This window comes from Drosophila montana, unplaced genomic scaffold, assembly GCF_035044405.1.
Source record: "Drosophila montana isolate Dmon_TW-CO22-7 unplaced genomic scaffold, ASM3504440v1 contig_1624_1, whole genome shotgun sequence".
Lineage (NCBI taxonomy): Eukaryota > Metazoa > Arthropoda > Insecta > Diptera > Drosophilidae > Drosophila > Drosophila montana.
Window position 1 is genome coordinate 5,218,812 of NW_026996559.1, and position 19,721 is coordinate 5,238,532.

General features: G+C 40.6%; 1 protein-coding gene and 1 long non-coding RNA gene across 2 annotated transcripts in view; one reads left to right on the forward strand and one right to left on the reverse strand.

Annotated features, from left to right (window-relative positions):
- Positions 1–8,527: 8,527 nt before the first annotated feature.
- Positions 8,528–8,774, reverse strand: LOC135440427 (uncharacterized). Its single transcript, XR_010438299.1, has 2 exons — positions 8,649–8,774; positions 8,528–8,582 (listed from the first exon to the last, which is right to left on the reverse strand). It is a non-coding gene; the product is annotated as an uncharacterized LOC135440427 (long non-coding RNA).
- Positions 8,775–10,812: 2,038 nt separating this feature from the next.
- The window catches only part of RunxB (Runt related B), a 33,710-nt gene continuing 24,801 nt past the window's right edge, over positions 10,813–19,721 (forward strand). The window contains exons 1-2 of the mRNA XM_064699824.1: positions 10,813–11,297; positions 11,365–11,581. Of these exons, the coding sequence (XP_064555894.1) occupies positions 10,881–11,297; positions 11,365–11,581 (634 nt within the window). The 5' untranslated portion in view covers positions 10,813–10,880. The remainder of the gene's footprint in view (positions 11,298–11,364; positions 11,582–19,721) is intronic.

Below are 19,721 nucleotides of genomic sequence, written 5' to 3' on the forward strand. Positions count from 1 at the left end.
GTATTTTACGTTTTATTTTATTTATAGCGCAGCAAGTAGAGTTATCCAAAAAGTAAAGTAAATTTGGTTTGCGTTTAGAATATCATATATGAACATCCATGCAAACATACATAGATACAAACACATACGTACTACATATAATTACTTACTTATGTGCATGCAGACATGCAAACATGCACACCTGCATGTGTACATGCATGCCGGCACACAAGCAAACACAATTGTACACATACATTTAGACACACACACACACACACACACATACAAGAGAAAGTTTATCTATTCGCCAAAACACTTTTTTAACTAAAATGTGCGAATGTCTTTGAAAATGTGTATGAAATTTCCACATTTGTTGGTGGATATTTTTAATGCTAAACCTTAGCCATCACTTGTAGATCAGGCCAAAAGTTTTTTTTGTATAAAGATAAACATTTTTTGAATTGTAACGAGGGAATTGATTTTCGAAAGCCAAACCCAACTCCTAACTAAAAATTCTAGCCCCCGGTTTGAAGTGCATGCAAATTTGAATAGTTCACTCAGAACTCTTATCCGTAATCGAATCAGTTTCAAGGGTTGCACTTGCAAGCCGCTTCAAATGCTATTTGGCTTGTAAAAGATTGCCGAAATCAAAACATAAGCCAAAATCTCAGATTGTTGAACATTTTTCAAATTTTTAACTTTCTTAACTACAGATTCCCACGGCAGATGTTTTGTGGCGCAGCGCATGTCAATAAGGTTGTTCCTTTTTTTTAGTCCGTTTTATACCACAGACACATTGAACATGTCTAAGACAGAGTATGTCGGTTTTGTGCAAATGTGTGTAATGTATGTATGTATGTTTCTAAATGTATTTATACGCTTATACGCGACGACCTGAGCTGATCTAGGTATATCTGCGTTTCTTGCCATATGATCTTGAAAACTCTATAAGCTACAGACTTGAAAGCCAAAATCGACATATTAGGTAAAACTTTTACTTTTTCGAAAGTTAACATCGATTAATTGGATTTTTCGCCTTTTCTCGGACATTATGTTAACTATTGATACTTAATTAAAAGTCTGTGTGTGCATGTGCTGGCCGCTGCTTACAGGGTACATTCCAGCCGTGCACTTTCGAGTAAAGCACTCGTGTTTGATTTTGCTTCTCTTCATTCGAGCAACCCTCATGTGCAAGCCATAAGCCTGAAGGAAGGCCAAACGTTAAATGTCAGCGATTACACACATGGGAGCTGTAAACCGCGTTTTATGATTTGTTTTCATTGATCAAAGGCAATTTGTTTTTTTTTGTTTTCGTTTTTTTACGAAGTCACATAAGAAATTTGCGAAATATTCGGAACAACCCCTCACAAGTAGTTTCAAGTCGTGACAGGGCAGACTTAACTGTCGTCTTCATCGGGCTTACGAGTTGCGTTTAATCCATTAAACGTTTGTCTCTTTATTACACTGATGCGACCAAATCGAATATAATTTCGATAGCTATTTGAAATAAAACAAGCTGTTTATGCTCACAGACTGACAGATTGGAGGTCAACGCTTAAATCAAACCATAAGAGATTGAAAGTCGAATTTGTCGTTAGTAAGTAACTAAGATGGGACTCTTGGAGATTCCAAGAACAATTGTGGAAGTAGTTTGAAAGCTGTTGAAGCAATTTTTTTCAAAAATTAAGTAAATTAAACGTTTCTTAACGGGTGGAAATTTGGTTTGAAGTTTATAATTCCTTTGTCGGGGCAAAGCCGGGTAATTCTAGCCCATTTTCTGGCCAGTTTAGGCTGAGCATGTATTTAATATGTGCAGACACATATACTTATGTATGACAAGCTTTTAGCTTAAAATCTTAGACATCAATTTCCACCCCTTTCCCACCGCGTACTATCTCAAACTCAATGTCTAAAGATACATTTAACATAGATATTTGAAAATCTGTTTAAAACCGATGAAACTAAGAACAAACATTTTAAATCAAAGTTTACCGCCTATATAAGTCCCCTTGTGTGAAGCTTAAAGCCGTAAAATTAAATATTGTTCATGCATACTTTCACCTGAATTTTTCATTCAAAAGTAGTGAATTTTGCGAATATCGTTATAAATAAATTTTCCCAAAGCTCTTTTATAATGAGCTTGAGGCCGACCGGAAGATGAAAAAAATTTCGTCCAAAAAATCCCATTTTCCCTTAAATATCTTTGAAAGTAAGTTTGAAGTCAAACCTTCACCCGCCACATCATGGACCTCCATTTCCACCAAGGAGGGGTGTGAAAAGTGTGAAACACCTCTCCAATAAAATTCAACAAAGAACATTTAAATTGAGTTTGAGGTCGATCGGATGGTGAATAAAAACGTTTCATACAAATGTTTTTCGCTTTTTTCCACATTTTCAGGTGGAATTTAAAAAGCTAAAAAGCCCGTCTTAGCGACATCTTCGTCTCATAATGGAAGCACAGTAAAAATATCATCGCTTACGGATTGTGTTCTGCATTGATCACCAGTCAATCAGTCAATCAATCAGTCAGCTAGTCAGTCAATCAGGGCACTGTTTTATATAAAGAGAATGTAGAGCATTTCTCGTATTTTGAATACCGACTAAAATAGCCGCTTCATACATTTAGTGGGGTTCTACTCTTTTGGGGACTGACGGACACATAGACAGTCCCCCGGCTCAAGCGCATATATGTATATCTGTGTACGTCACGCCTGCACTGTAGTCCGCCTGCTTCCACCCCTTCCCCGTACCCAATGACAACACGTGCCTTCTCGAGTATTTTCTTGCACTTGAAACGCGCTGACAAGGGTATTTGACACAAATTCGCGTAGTTTTTCAGTTTTGACACATGTCACTCAAAACACACTTGTACACACACACCCACACACATGCAAAGTTTGCTGGTAGGTGTTGTTGTTGAGTCTCTCTAACAAATGACTTGGCCCCGGCGTTTATTATTATCCCAACGGGCTTAAGGCTTCACCTCCTGTCACACACATACACACACACTCATGTACACCATTAGACATGCCAGCTAATAAATAATAAACGCTGCTCATACAACCTGTGCAAACGAGGTTTGCGCCCTCCCGGCCACATCTCAGACCCAGGCCCACACACACACCCACACCCAGACACGCCTTGTAGGCAACCCTTCTGCGTGTGTCCTTGTGTGTGTGTGTGTGTGTGTGTGTGTCGCTGGCTACGTTGCGCGACTCTGAGGCCGGCGCTGAGGTTGAGGTTGACAAATGTGTCAGAATGCAAATCCGCAACAATTAAAAGAAAAATCAACACACAAAAGCTGCCAGAAGAGCCGTCAACTGCCGACAGCTTTTGTCGCTTGTCATCGCCGTGCTGGCCATTAAAGTGTGCTTGTCTCTGTGTGTGTGTGTGTGCGCCGTTACCCACCCTACCGCACCAGCTACCCTACCCTGCCCCTCCTCAGCTATATATTCGTTAACAGCTCGACGAGTCGTTTACTTTTTACTGCCTCTTAAATTATTTGCACAAAATCTCTTGCTTTTGTTTCTGATTGTTGCCCCAGCGCCCGGCGCGGCGCCTTGAGTGCAACACCAGTTAACAGTTTTTGCTCTTCTTCTTCATCTTATTGGACTTTGCCCTGTTGCAGCTACAATTGTTGTTGTTGCACATATAATTGTCGCCGCCCGCCACCATTCTCGGGGTGTTTCTTCGCGGTTCCAATGTGCCAAGAATTGCCAAGCCCTCGAGCAACCTTCTTCTATTTGCTTGTTTTGGTTCTCGTATTTGGGTTATGCCTTAATTGGCCCGACGTAGAGCTCTGGTACACCAGTTGCCCACTTACCAATCGCTTTGTATAAGGCTAATGATAAATACACAAATACATCAACACGCGTGCGAATACATGCATACATTCATATTACACTGATATATTGCTTACATTGAATAGAATTCCCTTTTGTAAAGGGTAAAGGTCTTATATGAGTAGAATAGAGCCCTAAATATATATATTCTTCTATACTATACAATAACTAAGCTTATATTTTTGTCGATCTCCGATATCCAAAATATCGATAAATATCGATTTTGAGATTTCGTTTCATAAGCATTACTGAAAAACTAAACTCGGGATGTAGGATCTCCGATATCCAAAACATCGATAAATATCGATTTTGAGATTTCGTTTCATAAGCATAACTGAAAAATTAAACTCGGTATGTAGGCTCTCGTATAGTATACACATGTGAATAGATATTTTTGTGAAATTCTTCCCCAATTCCCTGCAAATTTTAAGGATAGTGCATTCATATATATATTTGAACCCTTTAATTTTCATTTGGAATCTAAATCTAGCAACATTATTCTTGGTCAATTTTATGCAATAGTGGTACCTTCAAATATTCATATAGCAATAAGTCAAAATTTCCCACCCCCATAACTTGGTAAAATCTTATCCAATTTCCACGAGGTTTGGCTCTTTGTTCATGGGTTGGCCTCTAGATCAAAATATAGCAACATTATTTGAGGTCAAAATTCATGTAAGAATGGAACACTCAAATAACCTATAAGAACATAGGTCAAAATTTCCCACCCCCATAACTTGGTAAAATCTCATCCAATTTCCACGAGGTATGGTTCTTTGTTCATGGTTTGGTCTCTAGATAAATTTGGTATCAAAATCTGGCAACAGTATTTGAGGTAAAAATTCATGTAAGAATGGAACCCTCAAATAGCCTATAAGAACATAGGTCAAAATTTCCCACCCCCATAACTCGGTAAAATCTCATCCAATTTCCACGAGGTATGGTTCTTTGTTCATGGGTTGGTCTCTAGATAAATTTGGTATCAAAATCTGGCAACATTATTTGTGGTTAAAATTTATGTTAAAATGGTACCCAAATCTCTATATATAAAACTGTTTGTCCTGACTGACTGACTGACTGACTGACTGATTGGTGATCAACGCACAGCCCAAACCGTAAGAGCTAGGAAGCTGAAATTTTCACTGTAGCTACCTTATGTGATGTAGGTGCACGTTAAGACGGGGTTTCGGGAAATTCCACCCGCAAGTGTGGAAAAATCGCGAAAAACGTTTGTATGTAACTTTTTTGCTTACCATCCGATCGGCCTCAAACTTATTTTCAAAGATCTTTGTTCAAATTCATTTGAGGGGTGTTTCACACTTTTAGGAAAATCCGTTCCTCCTGGGTGGAAATGGAGGTCAAAGATTTGGTGGGTGACGTTTCGCGCTCAAATTCATTTCCAGAGATCTATAAGAAAAATCATTTGAGACGTGTTTCACACTTTTCGCAGAATTCAAACTTCTTATGGGGGAATGCGATTTAAAAATTTTTTGGGAGAAATTTTAAGTTGTGTCCGATTTGCTGCAAACTTATTTTCAAAGCTCTACATAAGAACTTAATAAATACGTATTTCAGCGATTTGGGAAATTCCTCCCGCAACAGTGGTAAATTGGCGGAAAACGTTTGTATGAAAGTTATTTGTTTACCGTCCGATCAGTTTCAAAATCATTTCAAATTTGTTTGAGAACATTGATTTTATAACATACGTGCCACGGGCAAGGCCGGGTTATACCCGCTAGTATCTTATATAGACAAAGGTTAAAATTTCCCACTCCCCTAACTCGGTCAAAACGCAACCAATTTTCAAAAGACTTGGCTTTTTCTTCATGGTTTGGTCTCTAGATAAATTTGAGGTTTGGCTCTATGTTTATTTATTTTATACGTACCACGGTCAAGGCCGCGGTATACCCGCTAGTACAATATATATGTAAAATATAGGATTCAGTTTCATTCTACTGAAATAGTCTTAAATGCCTTATTTAGAGGTACATGCACAGAGCTTAGTACACAGATCACAGATATTCATTTTTTTTTATCCTGCTCAAAAAAATGTAAAAAGAAAAACATATTGTGAGGGATGGACTGTTTATAGACATATTTTATGACGCTGCTGACCCTGATCGGATTTCTATATTTACATTTCGTGAAATTATGAAAGCTAACTAACTTTAAAATAGTGAAATTGCACTTTTTTAAAGATAAGTCTCTCAGTTTATTCAAAATCCATCCAGTCTTTTGAAAAGTGAGTTCCAATGATTTGAGGGCGAAAATCTACATAGGAAAAGTGTCCTGGCATGTAAATGGTGTTGTGTCAGGTGTTGGGCTAATTATAATGTGTTCGAGGCAGTCATTCACACAAATTTATTGACATAGACCTAATATATGTGCACCATTTAAGCAATACGAACTTAAAGAAATGGCTTCGAAGCTGGCTAATAAGAGTGACCACCATTTTAGATTAGATTTGGGCCATTCGGTCGCTAATTTACAATGCGGCATCGCTCATTGGCTTGCCGGCGGCGCAGTTTGGTTGGCTGTTGGGCCGCCCTGCCGTCAGCTGGATTAGCATTTTGATATAGTAATCGACCGCAGCGTATAATAATTCTTGCGGTTTCATTACGCCAACCACACACCCTTCGACATGTTTGCTGCGCAACCGCCGACTGACAACACATACCACCACCACCAGCAGCACGTCCAACAGTAGCAGCAGCACCACCACTAGCAGCCCTTCTCCTTGGAAGCAGCATTCGCGTCTTGTTGGTACATGCAAAAACCGCAAAATGTAGGAGGGTTGAACGTTTATATGCCGACAGGTCGGCACTGTTAGGCAAGAAAACTCCGCCCTGGTGACAAAAAGAACTCAACGAATCCATCTCCTGTGCGTCTGGCTCTGTGTGTGTGTGTATTAGTGAGGGGACGTCTTACGCTCATGTGGTTACTGTTGCAATTTTTCACTCAAGGCACCCGATTCGGGGCCTAGCTTGAAAAAAAAAATAAAAATAATACAAAAAAAAAAAAAAAAATTAAATCGCCTCGTCTTTGGCCGCAAATGACAGCCGCAAGATTTTACCGTACCACCACTACTTGCCTCTCTCTCTCTCTCTCGCGGTTTTTCTCGCTCTCTCTCTCTCTCCCTCGCTTTGCCGCCCACACTTATGCGCCATCTCGCTCCGGCACGCTCGCCATCCCGTTCGCCCTGGCTGCCCGTCTCACTCGCTCTGCCTTGCTGCCTGTCTATGCACATTCTCTGGTTAGGTAGAGGCTCGCCGCAAAGCTGCGCGCCGGTTTCAATTTTTTGGCCACCGTCTCGGACTTGCAATTCTGAGGTCTGAGCGCCGCTCCCGTGCCGGAGTCTTGGGACAGTAGTCGACAGCGCCTTATTTACCACGCTGTTGAGATTTTTTCGCTTGAGTCAAAGCCAGAAGACGTCGCAGCGCACTTCCAAGACGTCTTTCGGGGGTTGCTAGCGCCAAAGAGAAGAAGAAAAAATGGAAGGCGAAAAAAAAATAAAAGAAGTACAAAAACAAAACGAAGGGAAATACCATAAGAGCTGCATAGAAAAATGAGTCGAACAGCAGGTCGCAGCTTCCAGCTGCCAAATTTAACTCAATTTTTTTTTGCTGCTCCCCCGGCCGTGCCCCCACTTGCTTCCAGCGGCCGCCTGGTCTCTAAGCAGCTCGCGAAGGTGTTGCGAGCGCTAAAATTGAGCGCTTTTTTTTCGTTTCCAGGAGCAGCCCCCAACCCCATTCACTGGAGGGCTGGGCGGCTGGGAGGTTGGCAGGCGACTTGGGTGGTTGGGGCAGCAACTTGAAGACATCGTTGCGGCCTTTCTGCTTGTGGTGTAGTTGACGTTTTTGGTTTCGGTTTCGGTTTTGGCTTGGCTTTCGGTTCGTCAGTGCTGCCGCTGCCGCTGCCGCTGCTGCTGCTGCTGCTGCTGCTGCTGTCGTCGTCGCCGCTGTCGCCGACTGCAGCGTCGTTGCCAGTCGCTGGCGCTGCAGTCGCTGTTGGCGTCGCTGCTGGGACACCACAAGTAAAAACCACTGCTACTGGTTCTCGTGGTAAATGTTAAGCCAAGAAAAAGAATTATATACCCAACGCGGTTGCTTGAAAAACGCAAAAAGAGGCGGCACTCGCACTCCAAAGGCGGTAGCCATTGACTCTGAATCTAGCATCCAGCATCCACAGGCACAGGCACAGCCGTAGCCACATCCACATTCACATAGACGTCGCTGCTGCTTCGTCGCAGCCTCGTCCTCGTCCTCGTCCTCGTCCTGGTCCTCGTACTCGTACTCGCCTTCGTCCTTGCCCACCGTCGTCATTATGATGACGCGCCGTTGACTTCGCTGTCGGCGTCGCCAACCGCTCATAGTGGTCGCGTTCATGGTTACCGCAAAAAAATAGTTTAATATCTCCGTGTCGTTTGATTCGATCGCCAGCCCCAGAATCCAAAGCGAGCACACAAGCGACAAAGTGCCATATCTCAATCTGGAGCTCAATCTCAAGCGGTTCTAACAATCAGTGCAGTGTGTGTGTGTGTGTTGTGTATTGTGTGTGCTGTGTGTGTACTCAACAAATTGTTAAATATCGAATATCGTTTTTATTAATACAATTTATAATTGATATTTTTTTACTGTGCACATTTGTGATATAATTCAAGAAGTTTTTTTTTTTGCGTGCCACAAATTTAACTAAATTTACATAAATTACTCGAAAAAGCTAAAACTTTATTGCTCCAATAACTGGAATATTCATATGGTGCTATAAGAAATGTAAGTTTAACAGAGTTTTGGACACAATTTGTATGAAGTTAATTTTTCTATATACCTGAGCAACGATTGAGTTGGGCTACTTGGCGTATACTTGATTATAGTTCAATAGGAAAGCAAATAATATAGAGTATCAGATATGAGTTGTGATTGGGGAGACGATCGTAAATGGATTGATCTGGCGTGTTTAGAACAGATAATTGATTTATAACTCCTGATAAATTTGTTGCCCATTCACCGGATTAATTCGTGCATCACGAATCATTGATAAGGATTCATATTGATTAAAACTCCAGATCAGCTCGTACATCACGTATCAGAAATCATTGATAAGGATATGTTCATTTATATAGTTTATGTTACAAAATGTCCATAAAAACCGAGCAGCATAATACAGGAGCTAGTCAAAGATAGATCAATGGAATGTGACTGGCTTAAAATACTTGAAAATACTTCAGACAAATTCATGGATTTTTTTAACAAGCAACATTCCAAATTTGATTAATTCTTTTTGTGATTCCTTGTACATGTTGACTGCATGGGAACTATATAAACTAACTTAGAGAATTTCAATTGCAAGAATAATATTCATAATGCCTATTTAGCCCGTCAGCCTTCACAGCAGGCTCATAGGAACCTGCCCCAACATGCACTCGACAATAAGTCCACGAACCCAGACCAAATTCAATTTTTCCATTGTCTCATTTTCCTGTCGCCTGTGCACTGTTCCCCCGTTGCCCGCCTACTGTCTACCGTCCACTGTGGGCCCAGGTCCTTTGTCTCGTGTCCCGTCTCTGTGGCCACATATGTCGCCGCATAGTCACTGGACGAGCTCATTTGTTGCCCAGCTGCGCCCGTCGTGTATGCAAAAATTCAAACGGAAGTTGTAAAAAACGAGTACATATACTACCTACAGATTGTGCTAGTACACGCATACACACCCACACAGATACACTGCATGTGTGTGTGTGTACATAAACAACAACAAAAATAGTTGTCGAATGGCACAAAAAGCATTGCAAAAACAAAACGCATCGCGTCAGGCGCAACTTTTTTATTTATACGCAGTCGATGCAGCTTCAAAAGGTGTGTGTGGGCGCGTGTGTGTGCGTATGCGTATGCGTATGTGCGTGCGAGTGTATATTGCACATTGTTGATTTTTTTTTTGGTGGCCAAACACAAACAGGCAACAGCTGGCGCTTTATTATTATCTTTTTTATTTATATACAATTTTTTCCCTGACAATTTTTGCCGTGCACATTTTTTTTTTTTGTATTTGTATTTCTGATGTCCTGGGGAATCCGCGTGCACATATTGCATCTGCAGCTCGCCATCCATCTTAGTTGAGCAATGCTCCTACCCGTCGCGCTGCGTATTGGCCATGATTTTTAATATTTAATTGAGCTGCGCTCGTCGGCGGAGGCTTAAATGCAAATTGTGCGCAAAGGTGCGCGGTTGTCCTGCGGGCCAAAAGGCCCATAAGCAAAGCGTTTGACATATCCACACACAGGCCAGGCCGATATCGTGCTCAACGTTTCCAAAATTCTGGATAACATAAAGTGGTTCGAAAAATGTACTGCATACTTTTGCGGGCAACTGCTTAGAAACGTCACGTGTGCCTCAACGCTGAGAAATGCGCTTGAAAAACACAACTTGACATGATCAGCAAAAAGTTAAAACGTGTCCAAAGCTGTTAAGGTGCAAGTGTAGCTGCTGAGAAACGATCGTGCCACAAATCGACTCATATATGTGCTGAACCAAACTATTTATAGACTTGGCTCTTGTTGAAAAATATGCAAAGATAGTGAAAAACTCTAAACAAGTGCAGAAAGTATAAATAGGCTATAAATAATTATTAAGTTTTATCTATTTATTTAATTATTTAGTTGCAAAATACAAGCCTTGCTTATAGAAAATTTTAAATCCATTGCGACTTAAAGGACCTCAAATAGCTAGATAATGTATTGCTTTCATCAAACTTGCTTACATCAATTTAAATTCTGTGGCATAGTGTAATTATTATTTTTAATTATATATTCTTGAAGTGGAGCCAAAAATAGAGCAGTCCAGAAGGCATATTCCAGCAGTCAGTCTCTTCAGAAGCCTAAGCTCTCTGCTCAAGTGTACTGCATTAAATAAATTAATAAAAATTAATAAATTTATCGGATAGATTGATGAGATTGCGTCTCTCCTTGCAGATGACCAAGTGCGCGAATCTATAAAACAGCTGGCAGTAAAAATAAATATTGACTAAAACCAAAGACATAAACTCTCGGAATTATTGGCAATAATGCACATTTCAGCTGAGGTCAGTTCGACCACCTCAAATCAAACAACACACCAGCAACAGCAACAGCAGCAGCAACAACACCACCAACAACAACAACAGCAGCAGCAACAGCAACAATCGACACAGCAACAGCTGCAACAGCACACAGCGGCAACAACAACAACAATAACAACAACGGGCAGCACAACGAAGCGACGCAATGCAGAGTCTAACAACAACAACAGCAACAGCAACAGCAATAACAACAACAACAACAATAGCAACAATAGCAATAACAACAACAGCAATAGCAGCAGCAAAAACAAACCCGTGGATACAAGTCCGTACCTGACGCCCGAGAATCTGATCGAGCGCACCGTCGATGTTCTGCTAGCCGAACATCCTGGCGAGCTTGTCAAAACGGGCTCACCGCACGTGGTGAGTATTTGGCAAGGTTCTCCCTCCCACATCCTTCAACTGGATAACATGCACACTCTGCACTCAGGTCTGCACGACGCTGCCCACGCACTGGCGTTCCAATAAAACGCTGCCCATTGCCTTCAAGGTCCTGGCACTGGGCGAGGTCATGGATGGCACCATTGTCACAATACGCGCCGGCAACGATGAGAACTTTTGCGGCGAGCTGCGTAACTGCACCGCCGTCATGAAGAACCAGGTAGCTAAGTTCAACGATCTGCGATTTGTTGGACGCAGCGGCAGGGGTGAGTACGAACTGTAATCAAATAAGCAAGGGGACACGCGTGTCTTCGGCACGCCGAAGTTTCAATACCCTTGTGGATTTATGGCTAACGGTCTTGTAGATGTCTGAGGAGAAAAGTGATTGCCGAGCCTAATGAAGATATGTTGAAAGAACAGAATCTTCGCCATACACAAACCCATTTTGCGACCGATCTCTCATATAGAGCTACATCATATAGTTGTCCGACATTAATAGGATTTTAATCGTGTGTAAAACTTGTATATACTAAGTTTGGTTAAGATATCATGAAAAACAAAAAACGTTTTCATACCGATATTGATGGGATTTGGTTAATATGTAAGGCGCATAGAAAAACTCACATATGCTTAGTTTGGTTTTGATATCTGGAAAAACAAAAAGCTTTTTCATACAATAATTTAATTTCCGACCGATCGTTCCAATGGCAGTTATATATAGTGGTGCAATACTAATAGGATGTGAATCAAATATAAGAGGTGTAGTCAAACTAATAAATACTGAATTTGTTCTAAAAATAAAAAGTTGTTTATTCGAGTGCCCAATTTCCGACTGATCTTTCCTATGGCAGCCTTCTGGTATACTGGTCTGATCCTTCCGGTTCCGACAACAGAAAAACCAACCGATGAAAAGTTTCTGGAGGAAAGCTCTAAAACTGTGAGAATATTTAGCATAGAAACAGTCAGCTGGACAGAAGAACATGGCTTTATCGACTCGGCAATTCACACCGATCAAGAACGTACTTATAAGTATATATTTTATGTGGTCGAAGTTGTCTACTCTTTTGCGTCACATATTTCATGACAAAAATACCATACATTTTACAAGGTTATAAGAAGCTAAATCTTAAAAAATTCCTACATGAGCAATGAAGTTTTCCTTTCCTTTCCCTAGATGACACAGCTCCATAAAGCTTTAATAACTCACGATTCTTTGTATGATAGAAAACTCCACCGGGTTGTATGTTTTCTCAGAGAAAACATATTGATCAGCTAAGGGAATCATCGTCATAAAAGTGCAGAAAAAAGCTCTATGCGAAACTTATATCAGTAATTTTGTATGTAACTATTATTGATCTGCGTTTGAAAACAATATTGTATGTATAGATTATTGATTTGAATAATTGTATTTATATTTAGCTATCAGGCAATAGGTTAATGTGGGCTGGTTTTAATTTTTATTTAATAACAAATGAAAAAAAAAGAAAAAATCTCGAAAAAGTAGGCCGCGCGGTTCTATGAGAATCAGCAATTATCCTGATATGCTTAAAAATCCTTATTTTAAAATAGACATTTATCGAGTTGGCTGTTAAAAAGGGAAGGTATCGAAAAAGCATTAACTGAAACTGCGTTATCTCTATATATAAAACTGTTTGTCCTGACTGACTGACTGATTAATGATCTACGCACAGCCCAAGCAGTAAGAGCTAGGAAGCTGAAATTTTTACAGTAGTTACCTTATGTGATGAAGATGCTCGATAAGACGGGGCTTCGGGAAATTCCCCCCGCAAGTGTGGAAAAATCCCGAAAAACTTGTATGCAACTTTTTTGTTTACCATTCGATCGGCCTCAAAGTCATTTTCAAAGATCTTTGTTCAAATTAATTTAAGGAGTGTTTCATACTTTTCGAAAAATCCATTCCTTCTTGGTGGAAATGGGGGTCAACGTTTTGGTGGGTGAAAGGAAATATCTAAAATTTTTACCACAAAACGTTCCACGGGCAACGCCCTCCAATACCCGCTAGTATATATATATATATATATATATATATACATGGATCATTTTTAATTTTAAGTCTTTTGCTCTTGCTCAGATTTCATGCAGATGCACTGAAGGACACGGCTATATATCTGAACAAGAATATGTATTTTATACCTATATATTCCTTCTGCTTGTAACATGCATTTGCACAAAACCAGTTTACCCAATTTTCAGCAAATTTTCAATGGCTAGAGGGCTTAATACTTAGGTGTGCTCCATCCGATCTAGTTGGTCTAGTTGGTATATCAACTGTCATGTTAATTAATTAAGTTTTAGCCAAGTTTTACGCTGCTCGTCCAGTTTCTAGCCACAACACCTGCTAAGTGGGGCTCATTAGCAGAACTAAGGAATATGCAAAGTTGAAAGTTGAAGAGAGGCTCTTAGCATTTAACTTCTGCGCACGGCAGACTCCATTCAGCGTATCATTTGGCTTGATTGTCTGCTTCCTGTCTACGCCCCAGGATACTTGTAGCATATTGCCACTAGAATGCGGCGTATGCGCATCCATATCGCGGCACACACACCACGCACACTACGCACACCACGCACACCGCCGCATACATCAAAAGCGGCGGACAAACTTTTTTGCTTGGCTTCCGTTCATATATTGCAGTGAATGGGCCCGCGTTGGCCTCTGCTGGCGTCTGTCTGGGATTTAGCTCCTGGTTTCTCTCCTATTTTTTTTTTTTTTTGTGACTGCGTCAACAAATAAGATAAGTAGTCTGTAGTTAATTTTTATATGTCTATTCAGGGGGCGCCGCCTTGACAATTGTCAATTTTCTTCCCATATTTTTTCCTGCTCCTGTGTGCGTGTCTCTCTGTGTGTGTGTGGGTGTGTGTGTTTTTCGCGTCTCTTTTTGGTGGCGTTATTGCTGTTCATTTCGTCAATTTATCACGAACGCAATTTAAAAATCAAATCGAGGGTGACAGACGACATACTGTGATAGAATTTTTTCCTCGCCAATGATTTGCCTTGGCCCTGGCCCTGTCTCTGGACCTGGGCCTGAGCCTGGGCCTGGGCCCTGAACCAAATTAAATCAGCGTAACTGTTTATTCAAATCCCCAAACATGGCTAACAACAGCGACGGCAACTTTTACTTTTTTTTTGTCGTCCTTTGGATATTTTCTTTGCCATCTTTATCATTTTGTTGCTACTTTCGTCAAGTTATTTTTCTTTTCCATTTTTTTTTTTTTAGGGGGCGTCATTTTCTAGAGCCCGGCATGTTTAAGTGCGCGCTTTGCAGCGGCATTTGACAATTTGCTCATTAAGTTTGTCTGACCCCAACCCAACGGACGCACTTGGTCTGGGGTTGCTACGCTTTGCTCTGCTTTGCTTTGCTTTGGCTTGGTTTGGTTTTGGCCTTTTTCCCCTCGGTTCTGTTCTGTTTTTTATGTCACCCTCATCAGCATCGACAGATTCTTGTTGGCATTTTTAAACGTTTCAAGTGGCAAATAATTCCTTGGGATTTACTTGCAAATCTTTTTTTAAACATTTGATTATGGGACCCGGCTACAGTTACGCTTCGATCTCCATGCCGGCCCAGCTCGGACCGGCCCCGTCCCGGACCGGCTCTTTTCTTACTAATTACCAGAAAAATAAAATGGAAAAAAATATGCTCGCAATTGCAATTGAAAGCAGCGGCAAATGTTGTACAAATGGATTTAAATTATCTGGCGCCGCTGTTGGTCCCTTTTTCGGTCTCTTACCATGAATTTTAATGTGCTACAAAAGGATTACGTGGGTCAAGTCCGACCCCGCCCACGGTAGCCCGACGCGCGCCTCATGCTTGTAAATATTTGCTTAATTTCAATTAGCAAACAAATGCAAATCCCTTGTACTAGAAAAGTGATGCGTGCAATTGTTGTTGCCTTATTGTTGTTGTTGTTATTGTTGCTGCTGCTGTTGTTGCTACAACTAATGCCACTTGCAGTTGTCAAGGCTGCAGATACCGAATGCCCCTTGGTCAGCTACGAATTATGTTTGCGCAGCATGTGCTTCAATAGACATTCAACCGATTAGCGTGGGCTGCTCCGTAAATTGGACAACACCTTGGTGAGGTACCCAAAACGTGCGGCAATTAATCGATATATATTTATAAAAGAGTTTTTTTGACAGACGGACTGACTGTCTGATTGATGGTGATCAAAGCATAGCCTTAACGATAACAAGCGTAAGGTCGCCGGCTCATTATTCTCAACTATAATATTATCATATGTGCTCCTTGGATAACTCTAACTAGTCAAAACGAAGCTAAGGGATCAACCCCACGACGGCGGTTCTTTAAGCTAACGTAATTTGGACGAATTTCATCATGTTTGCAGTCTTTAACTTCAATATAATGTCAGAAAATTGGGCTTAATCGTGGCGCGAGCTGCACTTTGCACAGAATAAATATATTAATACTCGGCTCACGAAGTCAATCACATTGCAAATCTATACCTCTGACATTTTTGCTGCAAGAGCCTCCCAAATTTGGAAAGTTCATACCTTCTTTAGAGATTTTGCCCAAAATATTGCGGCCACACGTTCATAAAACGCAAAAATCGATATTTCCCAAGGTCGGGCCATAGTCTTGGAGAAATTCCATTCACATGAGTGGAAAAATCGCGAAAATGGCTTGCAACTCTTTTCACACTTTTCTCAAAATCCATCCGAACTGGCTGGAAAATTCTTGATTGAACATGAGACATGGCGTTCAGAGAAATAATGTGTGTAAAAGCGATATAAATATGAGCTGGGCAAGGCCGGGCAATACCCGCTAGTATTATATTTTAAGTAAAAATATTATAGGAACTTTCGAAACACCACTCGCAGCTGCAATAGCAACGTTTTGGGCTTGGGGCTGGGCTTGAGTTTCAGGGTTGGGAGCTGCTTTTGCATTTTTGTGCACTCGTAATTTTAATGATGTGTTCTATGCTGCGTATGCGTAATGTGGGCGCAATTAGATAAAATGGTGGCATCGACTGTTGCAACTGTTGCAGCAGCGGCAGCAGCTGCAGTTGCATTCAAGCGGAAACTGAATAATCCACACACATGGGAAATGCATTTGGCCGTTGTCTACTAATGAATTAAAATCTTCTGGACGGCTACGGAAATGGGGAGGCCGAGCATATGTAATTATTGTTGCCATATACATATGTATGTGTATGCATGTAAATGAGATGTGCTCTGCATGTTGCACGGCTGGTTGTTGCACATTGATGTGTAAGCACTTTGAAGTGCATTACTAAAGTGCATTAGCAGCTGCAGCGCCAGCAGAAGCAACTGCAGCTTAGTTTCTTGTTGCTACTGCATTTACGATAATATGTTAATTAACTGGAGGTTGGCGTTCGCTGTGATTATGCCGTGCTTATCGCACAGTTGATGCCTAACGCCTTGCCACTTGAGCCATGTGCTTTGATGCCGACGCACAGCTCTGTGGCTGGGGGCGTGACTAGCTGAAGGACCGCTTCATGGCCAAAACAGCAGCCCCAAATGCGTATGTCTCCATGTATGAGCTGCAATTCATTAGTTAAGTGCATTTGTAGCCAATGGAACAGGTCCGAATATTTGTCTATTGTACTTACGCAAGTTAAGAAGTTTATGAATGGGGCATTCAAGGGTTAATGCAAATTAACATAGACAAAATTTCCCAACATATAGTCAATTTCATGTGCTTCACATAAAACGATTTCATATGCAGGCAAGTGTATTCAATTTTAAGTGCCTCTGGCTAGAGATGGGCGCGTGCTCAGTTTGAGTACGTGACACGAGCACGTGGTAGCAGGATCTAGATACTAGATTAAGAAACACGTTCAAGTCCAAGTTTAAGGTTTGAAATCATCAAATGAATGAAAATTGCAAACAACAGTTTTCCGCCCATTTTCTGAACATTTAACTTTCCGAAATCGGTGAAACTTTTATTAAACTTTGATGTAGAGTTTTAAAAAAAGGAAAACAAATTGATAAAAAGTTTAACATTTATCGAAATCGAGGAAATATGCATTTTCTATATTATAATGTAAGTTTTTATAAAGAAGTTTTAAGCAGGAAAATTTGAATGATTCTTCCGAAACGCATTTCCCACATGATTAATTTTCTAAAAATGCTCTATGTTCATGGATTAGATTGATTCTTAAAAATTAAATTCTGGAAGAGAAGAAATAATAATCAAATATAACAATTACGCAAAGTATTAAAAACATAAAAACCTTTTCTTGATGAATATGAATTCCGTTGGTTTTCATAAAACACATTTATGTATTTTCTATGCATGATATAGTTATCCACTGTAAAATATGGTTTGCTTAAATATAATTGCCGCAATTTCGAGTGCATATTTGTATGTTGTGGTTTATGCGACTAGCTTGAAATTTTATAAGAAAACGCTATTCATATGAAATAGAGATGATTCAATTTACCACTCAGACTGAGACAAAGCAAATGTGTGTATATGCTCGAGTTAATAAAATGGGCTTGGCTATACAATTTGTACGGGCTTTCCATAGGAATGTGTACAGGCTGTAGCTTTGCGGAAATGCGCTGGCAAATGGCAGCTGGCTGCTGGCAAGTAAACAATATGTTGGCATACTTATTTTCGGGGCGTATTCCGCTACGTTGGCTCTTCTTTCGCATCTTAAAGCTTCCGGCATCCATTAAACTTCATTAAAAATTAAATATGCGCCACAGCGTTGGCAGCTGCCATCTGGTAACTGGCGACCGTCGACTGGCGGCTGGCAGCTGCTTTTTTGGCTTCTTTGTGTTGCAAAAGTAGCAAAAGCTGCTTGGCTGCGCTGGGCGTGGCTGGTTGATCTGCTCCTGATCCTAAGCGACAGCCCCCAGCCTCTTGCGCAGAGAACCCTTTTAGCATAGCACGCATCAATTTGCTGCCTGGAAAATGCTTAAGACTTTTAATGAGATGAGGGCGAAATTTCATTATGAAGTTGCCTGGGGACTGGCACGACGGCACCAGGCCAAGATGCTTTGGCTTTGGCTTTAGCCTAACCCCAACCGCCCATCCACCAACCCACCAACCCACCAACCCACCAGCCCACCTTACGTCCGCATTCACACCCGCTCGCCGCCCCGGCTTGACTGGGTGTGGTTGCGAACGGTAACCTCGTTAAGCTTAATTAATAGCAGCAATGTGATAAACACCCGGCCAAAATGGTTGCAATGAGGCCGACGTCGCCATTTTGTGCGCCCAGCGACTGGCAAAGTTTTGCCAGGTGTCAGCTACAGCCGAGCAGAACGCTCTGCCATCGAGCAGTCAACTGCGGCACAGTTCTGCTTCTTCTGCTGCTCTCCTTTTCTCGTTGTTGTTGTTGTTTTTTTGTTTTTTAATGAGCCAACGGCAACGCCGACGCCGCTGCTAATGCTGACATTTCAGATTTGCAACGCAGCCGCTTAGCTTATATTATGTCAAGCAGCTCTCTACTCATTCAGGCATTAGTCGGGTCCTTAGTGGCAAGTACTTTGAAGTTTTATAAAGCGGCGTCATGAAACTCTTTAATAAATTCCAGCACAGTAAAAGCTGCTCAAAAATCTATTGGCGACTATTTAAGTGCCAGTTCGATGCAGTTCGATTGTTCGAGCCAGCAAAAACTTTTTTTTGGCATCCAAAAATTTCTAGAGATTTTGAATAGCTTGCTTACCAAATTTATCAAAGAAACCGTCGGTAAACATCGAAGAACTTACTTATTATTTTGCTTATATTTTTTTTATAATCAACAAATTTATTTTGCACCTATTTTGTGTTAGGTACTGATACAATTTTTTTCTTAATTACTTATGTTTAATACTTCTCTTATATAGCATTTGGTTTTATATATTAATAAAATGTATTTAAATTAAATAATTTTTAATTTCCCTGTGTCCCATATTTCATATATAACCAATTTAACCAATTTGAAATGTTTTTAAAGTTATATTATATCGATTATATCGATTATTATATCGATAGTAACTAGAAAGTAGCGTGACCTATTGCCTGACTGCTGTCAGGAAGATACTCCATAACCAGTTCAAAATACCAGGCTGAGAAAATAATAATAGTGGAAAACCTTTCGAGTTTCGTGTCCCACTACTAAAAGTTTGCTATGTTTTAAAGAAGGCAGAAAAGATTCCTCTTAACGTGCTTTAGTTTTTGCTTTATTTTAAATTTTTGAGTAATAAATCCTCGAGTTATGCTTAAAAAGAGAGACAAAAAATATCGATACATATCAGTATCGTTAAAATGGCGAAAGTTATCGATAGCTCGAAATTAACTATTGATGTGGTATACTATATTCTCATGTAACTCTCGTAGTCTCTTAAGATCGACGCTTTCATAGAGACAGCCAGATTTTAAAATTAGCAATTAAAATAAAATTATATTAGTTCAAGAA